The 26,203-nt window shown below is 41.2% G+C and overlaps 1 protein-coding gene across 1 annotated transcript in view; it reads left to right on the forward strand.

Annotated features, from left to right (window-relative positions):
* MLXIP (MLX interacting protein) overlaps nucleotides 1-26,203 on the forward strand; it is a 76,512-nt gene that overhangs the window by 39,192 nt on the left and 11,117 nt on the right. Inside the window, exons 2-14 of the mRNA XM_048821332.2 lie at nucleotides 6,469-6,575; nucleotides 6,974-7,059; nucleotides 8,568-8,657; nucleotides 9,007-9,048; nucleotides 10,401-10,572; nucleotides 13,441-13,530; nucleotides 14,455-14,546; nucleotides 15,391-16,054; nucleotides 18,832-18,953; nucleotides 19,792-19,972; nucleotides 20,773-20,897; nucleotides 23,964-24,065; nucleotides 25,305-25,432. Coding sequence (XP_048677289.1) covers nucleotides 6,469-6,575; nucleotides 6,974-7,059; nucleotides 8,568-8,657; nucleotides 9,007-9,048; nucleotides 10,401-10,572; nucleotides 13,441-13,530; nucleotides 14,455-14,546; nucleotides 15,391-16,054; nucleotides 18,832-18,953; nucleotides 19,792-19,972; nucleotides 20,773-20,897; nucleotides 23,964-24,065; nucleotides 25,305-25,432 — 2,001 coding nt within the window. The remainder of the gene's footprint in view (nucleotides 1-6,468; nucleotides 6,576-6,973; nucleotides 7,060-8,567; nucleotides 8,658-9,006; nucleotides 9,049-10,400; nucleotides 10,573-13,440; nucleotides 13,531-14,454; nucleotides 14,547-15,390; nucleotides 16,055-18,831; nucleotides 18,954-19,791; nucleotides 19,973-20,772; nucleotides 20,898-23,963; nucleotides 24,066-25,304; nucleotides 25,433-26,203) is intronic.

Raw genomic sequence — 26,203 nt, forward strand, 5'->3', positions numbered from 1 at the left:
CATTAAAAACGCCCTGCTCCTAATCTCCTCATGGTTAAAACAGAGTGCAGTTAGCTCAAGCATCTCACCCATTACCAGCTGCTGTGCAGAGAGAGATATCCCTGTTATCTTCACTGCAGCTGTCCAAGCTGTACTGGGCATCGCAGCTGAGAACAACATGGTTCCCACCAGAGGGGATTTTTTTTCCCTTTGTAACTTCAGTTGTTGATGATTGTGAAAGTGAAATTGCACTGGAGGCACTAGAGTTCCTTCTTCAGCACCAATTGCAAGTCATGAAGTAGAGGATGTATTTATTTTCTTTAAGACAAGAGGGAAGCTTTTCAGTAGGCATTTAGAGCAAGCTATAGTAATATATATTCTTCCCACAACATGAGACAACAGAGAGGACTCAAAGATGTAATGAAAAATAATTAACTAAAATGGGAAATTGCTATTTTCACAGTATCATGAGGCAGATAAGGGCTGAGAAAACACATTAGACACCATTTGAAGTGTCAAAGTTGTGTATAAGGAAAATTCTACTTGTGATTATTTGATTAATTTAAAAGTTGCATACACCATTGCTTGCATCAGCTGCCGTATCACATTCCCCAAAATTGTACTGAAGCAAATCAAACCATTTGCATTGTCTCCTCCTAAGCCAAGTTTCACTGAAATATTCTGTTGGGTTATTTATTAACTTCAATTTTAGATATGAACAGCATCCCTTCAGCACTCTTCTTAGTTTTTTGATGAGTATGTAAGCAGCGGGGGGGCAAATCCTGTATACTCTCCCTAATAGTATTGTGTTAGAGACAAGGTATTAGAGCATAAAAAAATCACTTCTAGAGATGAAGGTAAAGCATTATCTGACTCATAGGCTGGTGATTAGTGATTTTCAGGCCAGACAGAAACTTGGATTATGAGTAGAATGATTAAATCCCTGCTCCCTCTACATCATTAGTACTTAGTCATGGGAGTGCAGCCAAAAATGTAGAACGCAGTGCAGATATCTCCTTCTGTTTTAAAAACATTTTATTATGGATTTTGTGAATATAAAACAAAATCCCTTACGAAGTGGTGAGATCCTCAGAGGAAAAGAACTAATTAAGGAACACTGTCACAGTAAAAAATCTGTTTAGGAAGAAAACCTATTTTTTTATCTGTTACTAATCGCCTCTTAGAAAGCTAAAACATTTTAAGAATCTAATATATCTGTCTGCATTTAAAAGACACTATTTACATTTTGTGTTTCCAGATTGGACAGTGAACATCTGTTTCTCATGTACTAGCACAAAACTGCAGCGTTTGGGGAACGCTTAGTTGTCTGGGGAAAAAATACCCTATTTTATATTGAATTTTAAAAAAAAAAAAACTGGAGACAGTTTTTGGCTTTCAGAATTGCGTGAGTTCACTGTTGCAATTATATAACAGTGGTAGCAATCATGATTTGCATGATTATATTTTAATTAGACAGCATCACAGGGTCAGATGGGAATTCAATCTTGATGGCCAAAAAGGGATCTCTTGTGGCATGGGTTGCTGCCAAATTGGGTGGGCGTCTCTAGTGGAGTCCCACAAGGGGCAGTCCTGAGTCCAGGAGTAGTCAATATTTTCATTAATGACTTGGATAATGGAGTGGAGAGTATGCTTATAAAATTTGCAGATGACACCAAGCTGGAAGGGCTAGCAAGCACTTGGGAGGACAGATTTAAAATTCAAAATGACCATGACAAATTGGACATTTGGTCTGAATTCAACAGGATGGAATTCAATAAAGACAAGTGCAAAGTACTTCACTTACGAAGAAAAAAGAAAATGCACAACTACAAAATGGGGAATAACTGTCTCGCTGGTAGTACTGCTGAAAAGGATCTGGGGATTATAGTGGACCACAAACTGAGTATGAGTCAACAACGTGATGCATCTGCAAAAAAGACTAGCATAATTCTGGGTTGTATTAATAGGAGTGTTGCATGTAAGACACAGGAGGTAATTGTCCCGCTATACTCGCTACTAGTGAGGCCCCAGTTGGAGTACCGTGTCCAATTCTGGGCACAATTTAGGAAAGATGTGGACAAATTGGAGAGAGTGCAGAGAACAGCAACAAAAATGATAAAAGTTTTAGAAAACCCTATCTTTGAGGAAAGGTTAAAAAAGAACTGGGCATGTGTAGTCGTGAGAAAAGAAGGCTGACGGGAGTACCTGATAAGTGTTCCAGGACGTTAAGGGCTTCTATAAAGAGGATGGGGATCAGTTGTTCTCCAGGTCCACTGGAGGTAAGACAAGAAGTGTTGGGCTTAATCTGCAGCAGGGGTGAGTTAGGTTAGATATTAGGAAAAACTTTCTAACTATAAGGGTCGTTAAGCGCTGGAATAGTCTTCCAAGGGAGCTCGTGGAATCCTTGTCGTTGAAAGCTTTTAAAAACAAGTTGGACAAACGTGTCAGGGATGATCTCGGTTTACTTGGTCCTGCCACAGAGCTGTGGGCTGGACTAGATGACTTCTCGAGGTCCCTTCCTTCCCTACATTTCTATGGTTCTGTGATTTGATTTTGTTATGTGAACACTTGTCCACTACATACTGAATTAAAACCATTGAATTTATTTCACATCAGTAACTCCTGACCTGGGGTGGATTTAATATCGGGATCAAGAGGTTAAAAGTTCCATATTCCACCATCATCATGCCTCTGAACCACCGAGACCCCATAGCACAGTTTGCTCTTTTATCAGGGACTAAGAACTACAAAACATTAAGGAGAGATTATGTGTATCTTTCCTGAAAATCTTTTTTTACTCTTGTCATCTCAATTGGTACCTGATCAGTTTTTCTTCTAGAAGTAGCAACACCTTCATAGACTCAAGCCATTTGCTGGCCAGTGTGTCAGTCACTGTTCTGGTGACTGTTGCAGTTTGTGTTGCAGTAGATTTCATCCAGGTCTCTTCTCCCATTTTTGGAAACTTTGCTTATTCCCTGTTTGGGAAAAGTTCTCACATGGAATTGAACCAGTGACTGTTGAATTCCTGAAGGCCTTCGGCATCTTCCACTGAAGTTCATGTTTTGACTGTGTAATCGGTAGGCAAGTTTATCTGCATTTGTTTGTTACATTTATTTGCTTCGAGAATATTAGTGTTCTTGAAGGTTAATAGGCCAGCAGGAGCAGAAACTCCTTTTTTGGGTTTTTTTGGGTTTTCAAAATCCAAAGGTCAGTTACAGTTAGGGAACTGCTCTCAAACACTATGTTTTGAGTTGGTGAAACCACTCTCTCCTTTAGTGTTCCAGAATAGAGATGACCAGTTAGGCTGAAATGATCATTAGAGGCCTCATCCAATCTCCCCAGAAGTAAATGGAGCCTTTCCATTTACTTTATGGGGGTTTGGATCAGGTTGTAAATATAGTTGACATCTTCATGGTGATTCCTGTCTGCTGTATGAAACTGAGGTTATCAAACTCATTTCACTTATGACCTAACACTGGACTTGAACTTTGCTCCCATGGAATGCACTGAAAGAACTAGAAATAATAATAATCATTGTCCTAAAAGGAGGATGAATTATTAATCTCTTTCGTCTTTGACTGGACTTTAATGCACTTATAAAAATACAGTAAATAAAATGTAAATTACATAAATTGGTTAACATTTTCTATCTTAATTCTAGTCTTAAATCACTCTTTGAAGAAGATTTAAACTGGATACAAGAAATACATTATAATTATATTGGATTGTCTGCAAAAATGCATGTGTCCTTTTGACTTTTTATTAGCGATTAGACTTATTTTGGGTACCGATAAGTTAAATAAGAGAGTTCTGCCAGTTAGGATTTAGTTTATTAAACTATGCAACCATTGTCTCTTGAAAATCCATGTTACTCTAGAGATTGATATTGGATAGGCATATTTTCTAGTCCGACTTATTTTGTAGGGACTCTGGCAAAGTCAAGGATTACAGGAGAGTGATGTGTTAGAATAGTGAAGAGAGAGAAAATTGAGACACAAGTAAGAGGAAAAAAGATATGTTTTCATCTGAGATTTGAAAGGAAATGAAGACTTGATGAAGTGAAGAGATATGGGGGAAGCTGTTGCACACAGCAGGTGCCACAGAGCAAAGGCTCATACTAAAATTGATGAGACTGTGAAAAGATAGAAAGGAGGACACTAAACAAACAGAGGAGATCCTAAAATGGATGGGTTGCCTCTGTCTGCTCTAAACCCAGAACTTGGTGGCACCAGGAATGGATTTTGCAGCACTTCCCCAATGTGATATGGGATAATTCTTAATTTGCAGGCTCCTCTGTCAGTCATAAAGTTCCTGTAGCATTGAAATGTATCTCTTAGCACACCCCATTTCTGAGAATGGCAAGGAAACAGCAATTGATGGGTGCCATGCTTGTTGCTTCCAGTGATGGTGCTGAAGAAATGTCGTCTTAAGCATTAAGCATAGTAGATCTGCAGAGATTCATGTGTCTCAGCAAAAGCTGAGCATGGCAGCAAGGATTTACTGTAGAATTCAGTGGAGAATAAAGTAAAGATACTATGGGGGCGCTCAGGTAATATAGCAATAGATGCCATATAAGAACCTTAGATAAATAAAATAGGTTAAGAGTCTGAGTAAAATATATACTGTATTATCATAGAACAGGAAAGGTCTCCATATACAATCACATTCATCTTCATTATTTGCTAATCCCTGAAACTCATATAACTACCCTTGGAATGTTTCTAAAATCTGAACTCAACTCAGAGAGCCTTGAGTACCTCATGGAAATCAGCTTTGTTTTATTTGCTGAAATAAATGTATTTGTGGTTTCTGTTGTTTAAAAGTAACCTCCCCAAATCTCAAAGCCTGCATCAGGTTCAGGGAATTTTAGCATAAACAAAACTATAGTAAACTTGCTCATTTTCAAATATGGAGGGTTCAGAGTACAACATATGGGGTCACTTGGGAACTGTTAAGTGCAATGACCATGCAGTTCTCTAATTATGGAATCAACTTAATCCTTTTAGTGCACTTGTTATCTGGTCTCTGCACCTGGTTCATTGCATGTATAGTACAAAACACTAGACAGGTTTTTTTAAAAAATGAAGATAGGAAGCAGAGAAAAACCTTTATATGCTAGCATAGAACCTAACGGTTAAAATATAGATACAACTGGCAGCATACAATAGAAGCCAGAATTGAAAGGTGGCTGGTTGGCTGTTCCTTCCCTGACAGTTTAGCTGAGATCTGGTATCTGTTTGATTGCCACTGTAGGAGTCATGAGATTACCTGGTTGATAATGTCAGATGAAGCCCTAAAAAGAGAAACAAAGGCGAGCTTAATAACCCAAAACAGCAGTGATTTAATGTCTTCCTTTGGCAGGTGTGGAGCTTTCTGAGCTTCTGTATTGCAGTGGCCATTGGGAAATGCTTACTCTAAGCCCCATATAGGTTTGCTCATATATGGTACTACTTGGCTTCATTAAAAATAACTGAGGGGATGGGGATGGACAGGTACAGGACTGGGAATTGGGCATTCCTGAGTTGTAGTCCCAGCTCTGACAACGCACAACAATAGGGGACAGGAAACACTTAAAAACAGGAAAATGTGTGACTATAAAACCGTGAAAAAATGTTGGCTTGAAACTGACTAGATAAAAGTGTGTCTAACCTTGTCTGCTCCACCTGTAATATGAGGCTAATACTGCATAGAGGTGTTCTGAGTGTTAGGTAGCTAACATTTATTAAGTGTTTATAACAGTGCTAAGCATTATCAGTGTCTCTGTTTCTCTATCCTTTCTCATTTCCAAGAAAACCCTTCACATATGAGCTGCTTTTTTTTATGGGCATCCCACCTTTGATAGTACTGTGGTTGTCACTAAACCTTTTGCTTTTGTAACTAGATCTAGTTTATTAAATGCAGCATTGCAAAGTTTAAGGGCGACAACTCTGCTGGGGTAGAGTAGAGTTAACATTGTCATGTTGTCTTTTGAATGTTGTTGTCCTAGAAGGTGATCTGGAGCTGCAAGTATGAATGTGTACTGTCTCAGTACAGCCCCTCAACATCCAAGATAGACAAAACCAAAAGCCTGCTAAGTGCCAGGTTTTAGACATGACTTTGGGTGCTCTCATTCCTGGGGTTGGTGGGAGGTGATGTATTTGGGTTCAGGGGAACTGTAGTAGGTAAGAAAAGTGTGTTTGGGTGAAATGAGTTGTGGTCCCAGTGAAATTCCAGAGTGACGGGTATCCACATCACAAAACACATCCCCAGAGCTAGTAGCAAAGGACTAGAAGAGCCTTGAAGACAGAACTTCCCTATCACCTCTAGACCTTTAGGCCAGGAGGGAGGTACGTTGTTAGGGTGGTGCATGGCAGAAGCTTGCTCTATCATTGCCTGAGCTTCATTTCACTGTAGTCTCCAGAACTGTCAGCCTGGCACTTTTATTAGCTACTTTTATTAGCTTTTTAAAAAAATCACTGATTTTTTTTGTTTGGGTTTTTTTTATTTCAGTGGGAAGTTGGTTTCACCAAAATGGAAGAATTTTAAAGGTTTAAAACTTCAGTGGAGGGATAAAATTCGTCTCAACAATGCCATCTGGAGGGCATGGTATATGCAGTGTAAGTTGCTTTTATGGTAAACGTGATTGCATGCAACCACAAAATGTTTGAATCTGGCCTTGCATCTGGCCATGCATATAAGGGCCTGAATGGACAGGAGATGAAATCACAAGCCCCGTTATGATGGAGAAACCCAAGCAATCTGCTGGTGGCCTAAATCCCTGTAGAGGACAGTCCTGAACTTCCACCCCATGACCAAACCATCCCCATGGTGTTCAACACTGCTTCGGGGCATTGAACCACTTGAAGTCAGGTGCAGTCTGAAATGGCCTATTCACCAGTAGTGTGTTGGAGGGGACTCTGAGAAGAACCTTGTTAAAATCCTGCCTCCGAGGTGGAGAAGGGATCCCTGAATAGCATGTGTGTACCCAACTGTCATATTTTCATTTCTGTTTCAGACCTGGAGAAACGCAAGAACCCAGTGTGCCATTTTGTGACTCCACTAGATGGCTCTATTGATGTAGAGGAACATCGGCGGCCTGAAGTATGTAAAACTTGAGCTGTGGATTTGATTATCTCTCTATCTCTCCTACCTCCGTTTAGATGTGAAGGCTCTGCTTTGGTGTCCTCTCCATAGTGAAAAATATCAACATGTGTACTATATGGCTGCTGTTGAGCCAGATGTTATAAATCTACCTGTATAGGAAAGATCAAGGTGCAGCCCAAGGGTGACTTAACAGTCCCTGGAGTCCTACTATGCAGCCCATGACTGCCCTCCAGTTTGACAAATCTAAGGCACAAAGGTGCAGCCTGAAGAGCCCATGATTCCTACACCTCAGAGCCTGTTTTACTTTTCCTCTCAAAGAGCCCATTTCTGGAGGTTGCAGAAGTCAGTGGGAGGTGAGGGCAGACTACCCTGTAGGATCAAGCTGAGTGGCTTTATAAAAGCTTTTTCAACATCGTTTTTTAATTTTCTTTGCTCACCTGAATACAAACTAACAAGCAATTTCTAACCCTGTCTTGTAAACTGTAACCACAACTGAGTGCGGTAGGTCTGTGCATTTTCCTTTTCTTTTATTGTATTTTATTATATGCAAACTATTTGCAGCCCTCTGGCTGCTGTCCTGTGAGGCCCAGGACATATCAAAGTTTTTGGTTCTCTCATGTACTGCGTAACCTTAGATTGGACTCAAAATGCATAAACCCTCTGTTGAACCTACAGAGCAGAAGCAGCAGCAGAAATGGGCTTCAAAAGCATACATGAAACTTCCTAGTATCTGAAATTTTTGAAAAGCAAAGTTAGGCTAACCCTTTAGGTTGAGGCACAATCCAATCAGACTAGGTGGAGTTAAGTCTACCTCAGTTCTTGTGAACTTGCCCTGTTGTCCTTGGTTTTACAGTACTTGTGGCATGTTAAAGCCCCACATTCTGATCCCATTGTTGTCACTGGGGTACCACTGCACTACATATGGCTTGAAGAGTGACGTTTCTCCCAGAGCTTTGTTACTTGGCTTTTATTGTTTTGTGTCATTCCTTCACAGTCGTTGGATGTATGTGTATGTTGATACTTGCCTATTTTCCCACTCACTCCAGGCGAGGAGTTTGTTTTTTGTTTTTGTTTTCCAGTGAGTACATTTTATTTCATAGTTGTCATGGTGACAGGTAAGCCTATAGATTTTGTATCTTGGCTGATGAATTTTCATTATGCTTTTGCATGGCTGTGTTAACATGAATAGTATCTTAAAAACAGTTTCTGAAACATAACTTTTATTTTTCCTTTTGTACTATACTGTCTTTGCAATTGGTTACAGGTGATCCAAGTAATGACATATTGGTACTATTATCGAACATCATCACTTTTTATTATATGTGGGGAAGATTAAATGGATCCTGGGTTGCTCTACAGTAGCTGGATTTAAGCACATTGTGTCAGCTGGGTTATGGGGTCAAACAGAATTAATGTACTCACCTTATGGCTTCAGTCTGCCTGAAAACTGTGTGTGACTATTTAATGTTTGTGTATATTTCCTCATGTATTTTGTTTGTTGTCAGGCCATTGCAACAGAAGGGAAATATTGGAAACGAAGAATCGAAATAGTCATCAGGGAATATCACAAGTGGAGAACATACTTCAAGAAAAGGGTCTGTTTGTTTGCAGCTGTGAAAGTATTTTGACTGGAATAATTGCTTTTTGATTTAATAGTTGGACTTCGGATGTAACTTTTACTAACCCATGCAAAAATGTTGGAAATTTAGTTATACCAGTATAAACATTGGGTCTGCTGATACATCATAAGAATAAATTGATACACTGGGTCCAGTCCGGCAACCCCATGTCCTGTGAATAGTCTCTACTCATGATTGGTCCGCTGGGGGCTAGAAAATTACTTGCGTGAGTAAGGACTAATCACATGAGTAGGGGGTTGCAGAAACAGGTCCTTTGGGAAGTACAGGCGCTAATTTTACTTTTTAAAATATTCTTTCTCTGCAGTTACAGAAACACAAAGAGGAAGACCTTTCAAGCTTGGTGCGGGTAAGTAATTTTTGTGGAGGCAGTAGCAGCATCTCTGTGTATTGAAGTTGTGATAAGTAGCAAAGGTGTACTAGCATGACAGCTTGCAGTGATTAAAACCTAAAGCCACACACTTAGCTTTAATGTTTATTATGAAGAGGGGGCACCTTATTTTGCTTAGAATAAATTGTATAATAGAGAGCAGTACAGCTTTCCCCAGCTTAAATCAGATTGGGTGGAAGTCTTGGTCTAGAGTGCTATGGCATAAGAAATGAGAGTGTGCAGGCCAGCTGGCCAATCAGGGCCACCTCTTTGCAGTTGGTCACATGACAGCTTGTTATTGAGTTATAACTGGCAACATAGCCTGCCTTGTGGAATCGGGAAAGGATGTGTGTGCTACAAGTAGAAAAATACATAGCAGAACCAAATGAGTCCCTTTTCTGTGCTATTATAGCCAAGTAGTTTGGTAAGCTTCAAAAAAAAAAAAAAAGGGGGGGGGGGGGGCTAGATGTTGAGATGTATAAAAGCATCTGTGTTTCAAATACCTGGGACAAAAAACAGTTGTGTGATGGAGCCTTCTTGGTGATCAGTTTATGCCAAAGAGAGCATTTCAGACCTTCTGTAACTAAATGTAAACCCAGCCTGGATTCATTCTTCATTATATGCCCAGAACAATCCCCAGGTTCACAAACCATTCAGCAAACCTGGCTAAGATTTAGACAAACCTCAGGATGTCATGGTTCTGGCTGGAAACTTCACCAGTTTCAATTGAGTTTTGCTTTGTGTTTGTTAGGGTTCATTCAAACCCAAAAATCAGTGAAATTCTGGATGCAAAATCCCACTTATACCCAAAAAAACTAAAAAGTATTTCCAAAGCCACTTTGGTTTTATGCAGTTCTAATCATCAGCTGGAATTGGGAAGATATTTCCCCACAGAGTCTAGTGTTGTGCAGTGATATATTTCACAGAGGTTTTATGCTAACTTCCAAAACATCTGGTTTGTGACATTGCTGGAGGCAAGATATTGGACTAGATATACAAGTGGCCTATTCCGGTACACGCAGAAATGGGATGCCACTCTAGATGAACCATCGGTCTGTTTGGTATATAAAAGTAGCCAGAGTAGATGAACTGTTGGTCTGAGCTGATGTGGCAGAGGGTAGAATACCAGACTAGATTGACTGTTGCTCTGTTCCATGTGACTGGAGGCAGGATGCTAACAAGTTGATCTGATGCATTTTGATGACTTCTGTAGAATGTTCCTCTTTATTAAAATGTGAAAAATAATTAGCTTTGTCTGTTTGGTGCCATAATAACTGCATGTGACTGGCAGCTTCATATAACCAGGCTTATTTTTCTTTCCTCTTTGTCAGGATGATGACGTGGTTCTCTGGCATCAGAGTAGATATGGCAGAGAAACCCCGGTCCCTATGGAGGAAGATTCCTTTCTGGATGCAGACATGCTTATGTCTGAGTTCACTGACACCCTGTTCTCTACTCTTTCTTCACATCAGCTGATTGCCTGGCCAAATCCCAGAGAGATAGGTGTGTGTTTGCTTTTGGCTGTGTTGATTTTGCAGTGAGAGGAGACTTGAGGCTTGTTGCTTCACTTCTCTTCCAGACTTACTTTTTCATTTTTCTGGTTGAGAAGTTGGCTCCATCTTTCACTTACAAGTACACAGAGACCAGGGAAATACATTGGATCAGTTTAACAGTAGTGCCAAACTTAAAAGTTTAAAAAATAATTGTTTAAGGGATCAGAAATCCTATTCAGATATTCGGCCTAAATTTTCTTTCTTTCTTTTTATCTCATTACACCTAATTACTGGTATACCTTCTGGTACTAAGAAATCTACCCATGACATGCACTAGAAAGCATTATCGTTTATGAGGCCATTATCATTTACATTAAATCTTATTTTCCTTTTTTTAATGTAATAATGTAAAAATGACCCTCTTTCTTTTCATTAGATGAAGGTTCCTCTTCCCAACAGAACTCAGCTCAAAGTCTTGTAGCCAAAACTCAGGGTTGCACTCTGTGGGACCTAATCACTGAACTGCCTCAGCAGGAGTTGTGTGTGCAGAGTGCTTACAGAATCCAGCCCTGAGGTTTATACTCACTACACAAAAATGAGGAGGTTAGTTAAAACAGAAATTAAAGGGTACAGTGCCAAAAGTGCAATCTCTGCAAGCTGCGTGGAAACTTTTTAAAGACATCATAATAGAGGCTTAACTTAGATGTATACCCCAAATTAAAAAACATAGTAAGAGAACCAAAAAAGAGCCACCATGGCTAAACAACAAAGTAAAAGACGCAGTGAGAGGCAAAAAGGCATCCTTTAAAAAGTGGAAGTTAAATCCTAGTGAGGAAAATAGAAAGGAGCATAAACACTAGCAAATGAAGTGTAAAAATACAATTAGGAAGGCCAAAAAAGAATATGAGGAACGGTTAGCTAAAGACTCAAAAAGTAATAGCAAATTTTTTTTTAAATACATCAGAAGCAGGAAGCCTGCTAAACAACCAGTGGGGCCACTGGACGATCAAGCAGGACAATAAGGTCATTGCGGAGAAACTAAATGAATTCTTTGCATCGGTCTTCACGGCTGAGGATGTGAGAGAGATTTCCAAACCTGAGCCATTCTTTTTAAGTGACTGATCTGAGGAACTGTCCCAGATTGAGGTATCACTAGAGGAGGTTTTGGAACAAATTGATAAATTAAAGAGCAATAAGTCACCAGGACCAAGAGTTCTGAAGGAACTCAAATGTGAAATTGCAGAACAACTAACTGTAGTCTGTAACCCTTTCATTTAAATCAGCTTCTGTACCAGATGACTGAAGGATAGCTAATGTGATGCCAATTTTTAAAAAGGGCTCCAAAGGTGATCCTGGCAATTACAGGCCTGTAAGCCTGACTTCAGTACCGAGCAAACTGGTTGAAACTATAATAAAGAACAATATTATCAGACACAATAGATGAACATAATTTGTTGAGGAAGAGTCAACATGGTTGTAGTACAGGGAAATCAAGCCTCACCAATCGACTAGAATTTTTTGATGGGGTCCATAAGCATGTGGACCAAGGGGATCCAATGGATATAGTATACTTAGATTTTCAGAAAGCCTTTGACAAGGTCCCTCACCAAAGGCTCTTATGCAAAGTAAGCTGCCACGGGATAAGAGGGAAGGTGCTCTCATGGATTGGTAACTGATTAAAAGATAGGAAACAAAGGGTAGGTATAAATGGTCCATTATCAGAATGGAGAGAGGTAAATGGTGTCCCCCAGGGGACCAGTCCTATTCAACATATTCATAAATGATCTGGAAAAAGGGGTGAACAGTGAGGTGGCAAAATTTGCAGATGATACAAAATTACTAAAGATAGTTAAGACCCAGGCAGACTGCGAAGAGCTACAAAAGGATCTCTCAAAACTGGGTGAATGGGCAACAAAATGGCATAATCCCAACTATACATATAAAATGATGGGGTCTAAATTAGTTGTTATGACTCAAGAAAGAGATCTCTCAGACATTGTGGATAGTTCTCTGAAAACATCCACTCAGTGTGCAGTGGCAGTCAAAAAAGCAAACAGAATGCTGGGAATAATTAAGAAAGGGATAGATAATAGGACAGAAAATATCATGTTGCCGCTCTATAAATCCATGGTAGGCCCACATCTTAAATACTGTGTGCAGATGTGGTTGCCCCATCTCAAAAAAGATATATTGGAATTGGAAAAGGTTCAGAAAATGGCAACAAAAATTATTAGGGGTATGGAACGGCTTCCATATGAGGAGAGATTAATAAGACTGGGACTTTTCAGCTCGGAAAAGAGATGGCTAAGGGGAGATATGATTGAGATCTTTAAAATCATGACTGGTGTAGAGAAAGTAGATAAAGAAGTGTTGTGTACTACTTCTCATAACACAAGAACTAGGGGTCACCAAATGAAATTAATAAGCAGCAGGTTTAAAACAAATAAAAGGAAGAATTTTTTCACACAATGCACAGTCAACCTGTGGAACTCCTTGACAGAGGATGTTGTGAAGGCCAAGACCATAACAGGGTACAAAAAAGAACTAGATAAATTCATGGAGGATAGGTCCATCAATGGCTGTTAGGATGGGCAGGAATGGTGTACTTAGCCTCTGTTTGCCAGAAGCTGGGAATGAGTGACGGGATGGATCACTTGATTACCTGTTTCGTTCATTCCCTCTGGGGCACCTGGCCACTGTTGGAAGACAGGATACTGGGCTAGATGGACCTTTGGTCTGGACCCAATAGGGCCATTCTTGTGTTCTTATGTTCCAGCAAAGTGCCAGGCTTTCTTTGAGCAACCCATATCTACATTGTAATAAACTGAAGTGGCATGTATGCTGCAAAATTAACCAGTCTCTCTTTTGGTTTTTCCAGCACACTTAGGAAATGCTGACATGATTCAGCCAGGACTTATCCCCCTCCAGCCAAACCTAGATTTCATGGATACTTTTGAATCTTTTCAGGGTAAGAATAAGGGAAAAAATGAGTTTACTGTCTTTATTAGTGGTATAGCACCAATTTCTGCTATAGCGGTAATGGGTTTTGAACAGAAAAATAAACTATGCAAACCAACATATTTATCCTCTTTATACAGCATGAAAATGGAGCCCAAATTCAAAAGTATTTGAAATCCAATTAAAAAAATTTTTAAAAATACTGTAGCGAGATCCTCTTACTGTTGCGAGACCAGTTCTTTGCCTGGCTGGGTTTTGAAATTCACTTGTAAGAGTCTATGTGTCTTAAGATTAGACTTAGAAGAACACAGCTTTCAGAGAACCTGGTTTACATACAAGTGGCTTTTGAAACTTTACCTATTGATTGTATGGGAGAACATCAGGTGTCAGCGGAGGACCTTACAGGAGAACGATGCTAATTGGTGTCTCCCTACTCCTCACACCCCATTGTTCACTCATACAGTCTCTGTGGTTTCCCCATTTCTTCGTAACAATTTAATAACCAATGCAAAGTCTCATGTTACTGAGACCTCCATTACTTTTTCACTATTTACTCTAGAATAGAGTTTAAAATAGAAAATAGAGTTTAAGTGGGACTCAAATGGTGCCTGGGCTTTGTGCTGGTCCTCTGCGCAGGGCTGAAATTCACTCAAATCCACTAAATTTGCATGGCATTTTACAAGCATAGCTGAAAAATAATCCATTTCCCAAAGAGTTCATAAATCTCAATAAGACGGGCAAACATCTTTGTGTTTGTAAATAAGCAGAGTACATTTTGTGGTGACGCAATTTCCTTATTTTTTAATTATTTATTTACTTGCTAATTCTCAGTGAGTCTCCCATTACTTAGTGCTACCATAATATAGGGAGTAAATATAGTGCTACCATAATATAGGGAGTAAAACATTTAATATTTGTTTTCACATTCTTTCAGATCTGTTCTCATCCAGTCGCTCTGGCAACTTTTTCACTTCTCTCCCTGCTGCCAGTTCTGCTATGACAGATACCAGCAGCCATTCTTCCCAGGTAAACAGGTTTTATGTAGTGAAAATTTGCCAGAGCTCAAATTTGTAAGTACTATACAGATCTTCACGTACTAATATGCAGTATCAGACAAGCTCATGTAAATAGAATTGAATAAACACTTACAATACTTGGTTAATACAGTATATTTTCCTCTGATTTACCAATAAAAGAAATTATTACGATAACCTAGAAGTAAAAATAACTGGTACATGTACTATACTTGCACTGTTGTGACTTAAATACCTTTGTCCTTCACAGTGTCCAGTTCAGAACAGAATTTTCTTTGTACTTTAAAATACTAGTTTTTGTAGAGAAAGTGTTTTGTCCTTCGAGTGAAATAATGCTGTCTCTGAATGTAGTTGGCCTTGCTATAAAGAATCCTATGTACCGGGAGGGAGTGTGGACTAGCAGGTAGACCTGCGAACTGGGAGACTTAACTGCTGGGTTTTGTTTCCAGCTGTGTCATTGACTAGCTGTGGGGCCTGGGTCCAGTCACTTAACCTCTGTGTACCTCAGTTTTCTTATCTGTAAAACAATCATATTGGTGATTTCCTTCCTCTGAAGAGCTGTGGATCTCAACCCCCTGGAAGATCTTTACCTCCTTTATCTTTACCTTCTTTACCTGAGCCAAGGAGAAATGGGCAAAACTAGAGGTAGTTGTACCTGTTTAGTTCTTGATGTGGAAGGCTTTGGCTTAGCATAACCAGGGGTGATTCAGATATAAGCCTCGTTCTCCCCTTTCACAATTGAGTGTAAAGAAAGGTCAGATAAAAGCTTCTGGTGCTGGCCCATCTCCAATGTCAAGCATTAATCTGTACTTTTTTTTTTTTTTCCCTCCTGCTAGTCTTCTGTCCTGCCCTCAGGTTCTTTACCCAGCCCACTCCCAACGGTGAGCCTCAGTGAAGGATTGATTGCCTCATCAGTACCTGCTCCTGTCATTCCTGATGTTGGTGCTAACCAATGTTCCAACATTCGGAGTGGGGGCTCTTTCATCCAGCCATCAGACTTCAATTCCAGTTCATCTCTAAGTGCCCAGCAGCCATTTCTTCCGGTGTTCCCAGCTCCAGTGTCGCTGCTGCAGCCCACTGTCCCACCACAACAAGCCGCTTTGCCCACGGTGCCTCTGAATGCCGGCTTGAATTCTCAGCCGCCTGCTTTTACTGCTCCAGAAACCCAAAAGTCTGGCCTCTGCAAATCTTCCATTGTTACCCACACGGCTTCTGCCACCCAGACCCACAACGCCTCTGCTACCACCTTCAGCCAGAGCCAGAACCTCATCCTGGCAACACAGCAGCCAGGGGGAGGCGTGCCTTGTAACCTGACTCTACAGACTGCTGTCGTGCAGGGGCAGCCCCGGCCTCAGCTGCAACCCCACCTGACGTTTGCACTCCCGAAAGCCATTCCCCTGGCAAATGCTGGGACAAGACCCAAACAGCCACAAAAAATAGTGCCTGTTCCAAAGCCTGAAACAGTGTCCTTAGTATTAAAAAATGCCTTCATCGCCCCAGGTGAGAGTCACGGGTGTTCCTCCTTCTTCTGCTGGGAGGGAGTAACCTGAGGGCGGGGCACAGTTGCTGTTGTAGGTGCAAAATAACTTTAACAAAAATATGCTCATCTGCAGCACACTGGTTGTCACTGGAAGTACCTAGAAATCTTGATGGGGAGGATATTTATTGTTACTAGCACTGCCTTCTCAGAATCCGCTTTCCAAATAAACATTCAGGACGGCGACAAAAAAAACAGGCTTTTCCCACAGCCCTGAATTTTAATCTGGTTATAAGGGAGGCAGCATGGACCATTGGAGTTTGCATAGGACTGGGAATCAGGAGGTCTTGGCTTCTGTTCCTGGCTCTGCCACTGAGTCCTTGGTGGTTGCCTTTAGAAAGTCATTTCACCCCTCTTTGCTTCAGTGACTCCTTCTGTAACATGAGGCTATTTTACCTACCTCAGTTGATGCTGAGGTGCTCAGAGCTCTTGGAGATCCTCAGCTGAATGGCGCTAGACAGGTGCAGAGTGTCAATTCAGGTATTGGCTGTTTTCAAAGGGATATACCTGACTAAACTGACCAAACTCTCTGATCAAATGGGGCTGTTCCTCTGTTTTCGTGACCTTGTCTACACTGGCTGCTGCACAAAGGGTGAAAAGCAGGCTGCGTCCCTGCTCACTGCAGTGTGTGTAGCTACATGAGGCAGTGAAAGTCTCTGGCAGTGGGGAGCTGCTGGAGCCTTTCCTCTCTGTCTCCCCCTTGCCAGAACCTTTCACTGCTGCCAGAGTCTTTCACTAAAAATAGAAGTGTAGATGTGAGAGGCACTGCTTGGGTGTGCAGAGAGCCGTGTAGAATATATACCCACAGGTTCAGGCACTCTGTGATACTTGCCTAAGCTGTGCCTCACCATCTACCTTTTTCAGGGACACAAATCCTAAAACTTTATTTCTTAGGGTCCCGTATCAGACTACAGACACATTATGCCCAGTTCTAACTGGGCGTAACGTGTCTGTAGTCTACAAACCACTGTAAGTGTAGACTTACCCCATGAATGTTAATGCTTATGAGCAGGCCTGGCGTAGCGAGGAGGAAGACATTTCAGTGACACGGGACCCTAAGAAATAAAGTTTTAGGATTTGTGTGCCTTGGCCTCAAGCTGCCTAGCTTGGGGCTCTTAGAGATTCAGTCAAGCGGTGTCTGTTTTCAGGACCATGTTAACACTCTAAAGACAGCAGAAGCCAGAGACCCCTCAGGATTTGAGCTTTTTTCAGAGGCAGTTTCTAAAATGTCCCTACGTTGGCCCATTTGCTCTGAATGCAAATGATATGGAGAAATATTGTTGGTTCATGGTCATGAAGATGTAACAGAGAGATTAAAATCCACTTAGAATCTGACTGTGGGTGTCTACGACATTTGAGCTTTCAGTGCTGTCCAACCCACCATCTGCTGCAGATGTCTGAGAGCAGCAAGCGTGAGGAAAACGAGAGCGCTCTGAACTTCTCATAAGGAACAGCTGCCAAGGGGCTACACAGTCTCCATGATAACACAGAACAGGCAGCATGTTCACTTCTTGGGATTATTATACACTGCCTTCAGGGATGTGCTAAAATCACCTGGCTGAGGACCCAAGTGACTTCACTCATCCAAAATACGCTTAGCACAGAGGTTCTCAACCTTTTCCTTTCTGAGCCACCCCCGCCACCCAACATGCTAATAAGACCCCACCTGTACCATGACAACTGATTTTCTACATATCAAAGCCAGGGCACATGTTAGTGGGTAGCAAGCAGGGCAGTTGCCCAGGGGCCCATGCCACAGGGGCTCCCGCAAAGCTACGTTGCTCACCCTTCGGCTTCAGCCCCATGCAGGGGACTTCGGCTTTCTGCCCTGGACCTCAGCGAGTCTAATGCTGGTCCTGCTTGACAGAACCCCTGAAACCTGCTTGTGGCCCCCTAGCGGGCCCCAGATCCCTTGTTGAGAACCACTGCTATAGCCAATCCCCCAGAAACACACAGCCTGAAGGATTATTGTGAAATGGAAATTACTGAAAAGCAAGAGAGTTTGTGTGTCTGCCTGCCATGGGCATGATGCTGTGGCAGCTCACCAGAAACCCCAATTAACATCCTCAAGTCTGCTGCATCCCAGATCCTAGCCCAAAGACATGTCACTTGAAATAGCTTGATCCATGATTAATAGCATTAAGACACTACTAGGTGTGTTTCTAAGCCATTCCTATGTGCACCTAATGAATTAAAAAGCAAGAGTCCATGTGCCTTCAACAGCCAAGAAATGCACTACTGACCTAGTGAAATGTGTTCTAGGTCCTTTCTCAGCAAGAGCATGTATCTGCCTTCGTATGCTGGGGCTAAGATGTGCCCCTTTGTTACCCATGGGATTTGCACCTCTGGTTGGACAATGAATGGCTTCATTGTTCATGGGCTCAACATCAACTGTGTCTCTAAATTAGGTTGCAAAGTACACCTGTCACAGCCTCAAGGTGCACTTACATCAGTTATAAAACACTTGATCCATAGACAACTCAGAGATCTGTATACTGTGTGGTATCTGAAGCTGTTATAAGCCCTTTTTGTATCCTGGAGCCACCTAGCAGTGGCAGTTTGTGTTGCAGCTTGATCTTTGAGAGAACTTAGAATAAATATGATTTGGCAAAGTTGTACAGAAGATACCTGTTCGGTCCCATTTAGTCCATCCTCCCAATCAACACTAGTTTGTTCCCTATATAACATTCTCCAGATCTTTTGTGTCAATAACTATTCTAACTTCAGTTGTATTCTTCAGCTGCCTTTCAGGGACAGTCCAGAGCTGTGATCGTAACCCCAGCACCTTTAAAAAGAGAGGGGATTTTGACTCCAGCCATGTCTCCACCTAGTGTTGTAATTGCACCAGCTGGAATTGCCAGAGTAAGGAAAAGAAAAAAGATATTTGGATTGGAGTTTGCATGTTGTTAGAGCGTTAAAGTGTTCATGCTTCAAAAAGTGACTAGGTATAGATGCCCCCTCATTACTCAACAGATCTGTTGGCGTACTCAGAGTTATCTGTTAATGTTTGATTTATAAATTGGTTAGTCTCTAAGGTGCCACAAGTACTCCTTTTCTTTTTGCGAATACAGACTAACACGGCTGTTACTCTGAAATCTACATTGTGTGGCTCTTAGCACTATATAATCTGCACAGCTTCAGGAGAGTGAACTGGTTTCTTCATATTCAACAGAATTCATAACAGGCACCAGTTGCAGAGGGTTTTTTGACTCATAGACTTTCAGTCGAGAATGGACCATCATCATCATATAGTCTGACTTCCTGCACATTGCATGCCACAGAACCTCACCAATCCACCTCTATGATAGGCCCATAAGTGATGATGATGAAAGAGCCAGAAAGAATCCAGCTTGATTTTCCAGTTGTCAGTTGAGAAGTTTGTCTTGAGTATGCCAGTGTGTTTGTCCAATATGTTTGAGTGCATGGGAGAGAGAATTTAAGTGTACCCTGGTATAATAAGAGGAAATTGCTTTTTCACTGCTGCTAACATACTCTAATAGTGCATTGAATTATGAAAAAATGTGTGACTCTTGCCAGAAGTCTGACTTTTGTGCTTGATTGTCCATAATTAGCACTAGTTTGGGGGGTTCCTGTCACCAGATAGTTATGTACTAATTTAACATTATACATTCCCATTGAAAGACAAAATAATAGAATCCTTTGTGTATTTCTTTCTATAATGTTCCTGTGCTGTTTCTAGGCTCCCGGGGTGATGGAATTCCATAATAACATTTTGGTTGGTCAAGCACAGCAAGCTCCGAATAACCAGCAAGTCCAGTCCACAGTCTCGCATCGCTTCTCTCCTAGTGCAGTCCAAGATGTGAAAGGAGAGCAAATCCCTTCCCACAGTACCTGTTCACAAGTTCCCTCACCTACACCTAGTAAGTTAGAGACCTAAACTCTCTGACTCTCCCCCATATGCATCCACCTTTAAGGGGGATGTAAAACAGATCTTGGCCAGCTGTGGTTATTACATATCCTGGGGAATTCTTTGTAGAAATAGCTTGTGAGCCCCATTTCCTACACTTTCAGTTGTCTATAATAGTCTTCAGTTCTTGCCCTAAGCTTTTGATTAGTGTCTGTGCACTGGTAAGCTGCAGTAGTCCACTCCAGAAGTGGTTGCATTTCAGTACTCCATAAAATGCTATACAAGTTTGTCATTTAATATAATAAATATAATTCTAGTACTTTGCACCACTTCTACAGCAGCTTTCATTAGAGGATGTCTAAGCACAGTTTAGCCTCACACCTTGCCAAGGGTTCCCTGCAACAGTACGTGTCCCTGGCCTCTTCCCTTGTGCTCTACTTCTGAGGTATGTGTCCATTTTCATGGGATAGTAAGAAATTATTTAAATATTTTGCTTCCTGCTTTAGGAACCTGGAAGGTCACCGTGCAAGTAGGTCAAGGTAGGATAGTCAGTTTAGGTCCCAGACACCCTAACATACATTTGCCTGAAGTGGAGAGAACATGTCGCCACAAGGCATTTAGCCATTGCTTGTGAAATATTTGGATTTCCTAGCCATCTGATCATCCTACTAGAATCTAGATATTACAGCACTGGATGCTCTAGAAGTGCAGTCAGTGGCTAGATTAAATGATGTGGGTAGAAACTGCTGCTTGACAGTTCAGTTTGTTAGAGAGAGCTATTTGTTTTAATGATCTGACATTTTCTTTTTGAAGGCCGAGATTGTCAGAATTCAGGACAGGCCTCTCCCTGCCCATCTGAACAAAGCCCCAGTCCTCAGTCTCCACAGAATAATTGCTCAGGAAAATCCACAGCTAACCCTCAGATGGCTGCATTTAAGGTACATGTTCCCTCCTTTTGAGTTTTTTCTTCCTTATTTGTCTTTGTAGCTTATTGATTTCCTAATTTAGACTGTAAGTCACTTGATAAATGAGGTTGCATGTGTGGTTGTGGCTGAGCTTGCATTACATTTGTGTTGCTGTATTTCACTTTAAACATTTCATTATGGCTTCAGGCTTTGGTAATGGTACTGATCTTGCCCTGCTCAGCAGTGATTTGTCATCCAACATGTCCAAGGAGGCTGTATTTCTGTTTCTCATTATCAGCCATGACAGTATTTGATACTGTAGTTCATATAACCCTTACGACAGATCTAGGTTTTAACTGGTAGATCTGTATTCAGCTGGTTTTAGCCTTAGACTTCTAAGCCATTTTAGTTTGTCTGTGCATGTGGTTTTTCATCCAGATTATTGCTGTTCTGTTGGGAGCTCTTCCAGCTGCTCAGTTTTGGGGGCTCTTGATCTTCAGTGCTGTTAGTTGGGATGATTTCGCCTGGCGGTGTCTGGTACTTTCTGATAGCCCCTGGCGATTGCCCTATTTGGTCCTTTTCCAAAACCTGAAGAAAGTGCAAGACTGAATACTCTGGAGCTCAATGAAGTTTAATGATGATTAAACAACAGGTCAATTTAGCGGAAACAGAACTCCAGCTGACTTCCTGTCTGTCAAATCTCCTCTCCTTTTACAAACACAGTGATACATATGCCACTGTTGGGGTGTTAGCCTTAATGACCTGGGTGAATTCATATTGGGATAATTTTAGATTAAGACTCTCTGACATTCCCCTCAAAGATTCATTTTGACATGGTGTCTTCACCACTCTTCCTAAGCAGAAAGTGGTACTCTTGCTGTGTGCTATTAAAGAGCTGACATTTTCCTCTGAGGGGGTGGCTGCATGTCACTTGGGGAAGTGTTCCCTACTGTATAAATTATCTATATATAGTGGAGGGTGTTCTTCCACACAGAAAAGTCACTGTGGATGGAGTTTCACTCTAACAGGATGGGGCCAGCCTGGTTTAAAAAAAAAAAATCCTCTACAAAGACCTCTCCTTGCCCCTACTAAAGGGCAGATATTTCCTGGCTGGCCTGTCTCCCCTTCTCTCCTTGCAACAGCTGTAGCATGAGTTGGAGTTAGGAACTTTTCTCACCCTTCATCAATCCATCCAGGGGACAGTGGCATCTTCTCTTCTCCTCATCCTCCTCTGCTCTCCTTAAAATACAGCAGCCAACACCTAGCCGGTAGGATAACTACTGCATTCCAAGAAGATTAGCACAGTGAAATCTGTTGCAGTGAAAAGCCCATTGAAAGCCCTCACCTGCACAAGGAGTATCATTATAACCAAGTTCGCTGTAAGGCTGTGTCCACACTATGGTTTCTAACCTTGAGTTTGTAAACAGTGTCACGGTCACCTTAACCAGTTACAGTTACACAGTTCAGTTTCTGCTCCGGCTGCTTTTCTGCCGTCACTCCCATTTTGTGCATCTGTATCTGCCATGCTATTTAACACATCAACAAGGGATAGAATTTCTGGAGGGCATGCACCTGGAATGGCAGGAGCTGCATATACCCTCAAGGATGTCCTTCCACACACACAGCTGAAGGATGGAGAACTGGCCATACCAGTTGCACATGGATAGGGGTTCCTGTCTGCAGAGCAAAAAGAATGCACTGACCCAGTTGCAGAAGAGAGCCACTTGCCAGTCTAGCCCTGGAATGGCAAAACACTGAGCTGCAATGGTTACTAAGAGAGTCCTAGGCATGTGGTGTAAGAACACATGTTTTGAGCCATCCATATAAATAACCTTACAAGCTCCATTCCAAGTTGTAGCGTGGATTTACTTTGGAGTGAGAGCCACTATAGAAATGCCAGTTGTTAAATCAGACTGCTAGAGGCCTTGGCTGTATCACTCACACTAGTTGGCCTTCGTAGAATTTTTCCTTGATTATACAAGAAACACAATGAAAACCACAACAGACCCAAGAAGGCTATCAACTCCGTTTCTTTGTTTAGAAGTAGGCAGTCACGAGATAATGTGGTGTCCTTGGGAAAACAAACCTACAGTGAATCAAATTTTTTAGCCATTTTGACATAAATATTGGTGACTCTGAATGCTTTGTATTTTAAATGTTTTAAGTCCCAATATGTTGGTAAGCAGGCAAAGGATCAGTGATTGTTACAGGCGCTTTGATGTTTGCCCACCTTTAGCGTTCCATTCTTTACTCTTTTTGGAATGTCGTTGTTCTCGAAACTTAAGGTGATGGTCTTGCTGAGCAAAACTGCTTAGATTACAGTACAGGAGCATGTCAGTGGGTAGGGCATTGGATTGCGAGTCAGGAAATCTAGGTTCCGTTCCAGAATCTGCCACCAACTCGTTGAGTGGACGCCTACATCACACAAACTTGTTCTTCCTCATTTTTCCCCTCTGTAAAAGGAGGCTAATGACAGTTACCCATCTTCTGTAAAGCACTATAAAAGGGCTAAATCTGATTAGCGCTTTTTCAGGGTTCTGGTGGAAAAAGATGTTTGATAGCTTTAGAAATGTATGGTAGCACATAAGCCAAACAATGATTTAAAGCATCCGTATGTGCCAAAGGTTGTATACCAAATGTTAGGGCCCAGTTTAGGTTCCTTTCACACTCATAAAGTCCACCGACTTCAGTGGGAGTTTTTGCTGCACTAGGAATGGTGGGTCAGGTCCATAATTTGGAGGTAATTTTAAAGGTCTAAGGATGTAAAGAGACACTGTCAGAATTTTAGGGGGTATTTTTAAACCTCATGAAACTTAAAACTAATAGAAGTGTGCATAAAACTAAGAAGAAAACCCTATTAAACCAGTTTTGGTTTGCATTTAGTACAGTGGGCCCTTCTGAAAGTGTTTAAATTGCCATGTGCAAGTAATTAATATCACTATGATATTTTGCCGCATTATTAGGAACGCTGTGGATACCCTGGTAACTTTTAATTCAGCAAAAGATAAAATTGTATAGATTTTAATAGCAAAAATGACCATAGGGCAGTGGTGGAGAAACCAGCATAGATTGATGAGTTAATTTTATTTGTTTATGTAGAATCGAAGGATGAAGCATATTTCAGCAGAACAAAAGAGAAGATTTAATATCAAGATTGGTTTTAGCACCCTGAACAGCCTGGTATCAGCTAACTCTAAGTCAGTAAGTTGTCCATGAGTGCTGTGCATTTTTAACATGCAAAAGAAGTTACAGAAACCATCACTCATTCTGAAAAGGGTTGTTAATAAACCTGAACATCACTTGTTTCACTGGAGAATGTGAAGTACACATCAAAGTGAAGTTACTTGACGCATCTGTGACATAAGAGTTTAGGTGAGGATTCCCAGGATGGGTAGAAGAAAATCTATTGTTACTGGTCAGGTAGCAGAGTACGTGCCAGCTCTTGTTCTCATAAGTTTACCACTGGTACCATTCTCAAAATTACAGGGAGTCTTGTTTGACCATGAGCTTCAGCTTTAGGACCCAAGGGGGAAAGAAAGGAAACTGGGCAGTGCAGTCCTCTTTGCTCCTGGAGCTCCAGTAACAGATACTTGATCATAGGTACAGCATGATAATGCTTTGAGCTTAGTGTATATGGTTCCTTTCCTCTGCCATCTCAAGAGTATTTTACAAACATTCCTTAATCTTCACAACACCACTACGAGGCAGGTCATGTACAAATTTGACAGATAGGTAAACTGTAGCACAGAAAGATTGTGACCTGCTTAAAGCCCAGGATGGATTGATTTGAGTCAAAGTGAGGGGGGCTCACCGATATAACATCTTATTTTATTTATTGAAACAATTTTAATGGATTATAATAATTGTAGATCTTATTTATTGCTATCCTGTCAAAGGTGCACACAGAGGCAGATCCTAGAATAGAAGTCAGTAATGCTGTTTGGCCCCTTTAATAACCGCTAGACCACACTCCCATCTGTTTACGGATAATGAGAAAACGCCAAACCCTTTAGAATCAAATGTTCTAAATTATCTCTTTAACATACAACTTTTAGTAACATGTGAAACATATCAAAGAAGACATCACACACCCCATATATATTATGAATACTTGTTAAGGGGGAAAGTGGTTAACAAACAGTTTAAACATTTCCATTGAGAAAGTAGTCAAAATCCAATCTGGGGAAGAGAAGGCAAGTTGCCACACATGCATCTTTCACTTTTCCAGTGCTAATAAGAGTCAGGATAAATACCTAACTGGTTAATTGCTCTTCTGTAGCACTTTTCATCTGCCAATCCCAAAGTGCCTTACCAGGGTGGATAAGGAATGTGATAAAGGGGCAGAAATGCTTCTGTAGGTGCTATATTTGGTTTGGGTCAAACTCTTAGGCTGTTTAGATCAACTCCAGAAAGTCAACTTTGTGTTTGTCTTCGGTACAGATCAGCCACGCAATCACGCTCCAGAAGACTGTGGAATATATCGCTAAACTACAGCAGGAGAGAATGCAGTCACAAGAGGAAACCAGGCGCCTTCGGGAGGAGATTGAGGAGCTAAACACTGCTATCATGTGAGGTTTTGGGGGGTATTGTTACCTTTTTTCCATAATGACCAGAGCATGGGGAGCATTTCTTTGGGTAATAACATTGGGTGTCTGCACCAAATATTAGCGTAAATGGCAGCGGGGCATTGAAGAGGAGAAAAAAATCCGTGGATCCCAATGAAAAAGCAAAGTCACAATAGGATGAGCGTCAGTAGGCTTCTGTGTTGACCTTCAGTGGGCTCTGAGTATTGGTGCATATGGTGGTAGCACCAAAAATGGCCCACTTCTGAGAAGTGGTCAGGGAGCATTGTGTTCAAAGCTGTATTGTACGGTTGATCAGAAATCATGTCCCTTATGTCCTTTTATATGCAATCTTTCATTATTGGAAGAAATAATGTCCAGTGAATAGAGCACAGGATTGAGAGTCAGTGTGCAGGGATATCTTCCTGGCTCTGCGACTGACTTCCCGTGTGACCTTGGGAAAGTCACTTTAATAGTTCTGTGCCTCAGTTTCCCCAGCTATACAGTGGAAGGTAGCTATCATTACCCAATTTTAAAGCATTTTGTGGTCTGTAGTGCTTTTCATCTACAGACTTGTTAAGTGTTCTGTTATGTAATTAGGGTTTTGAGGAAAACAATAAATTATATTTGTAGGAGTTGATAAACTCCATTTAGTTGATTTTAAATTAATCCTTTAATTTGGGCTGTGTCCTAAAATCTTGGGAATTTGAAGAAAATATTAGTGTTTTTCTTATCTGACTGCTAGTTTTAGAGTTTTTATTCCTTTCTAAGTGGGCC

Source organism: Caretta caretta, chromosome 15 (assembly GCF_965140235.1).
Source record: "Caretta caretta isolate rCarCar2 chromosome 15, rCarCar1.hap1, whole genome shotgun sequence".
Lineage (NCBI taxonomy): Eukaryota > Metazoa > Chordata > Testudines > Cheloniidae > Caretta > Caretta caretta.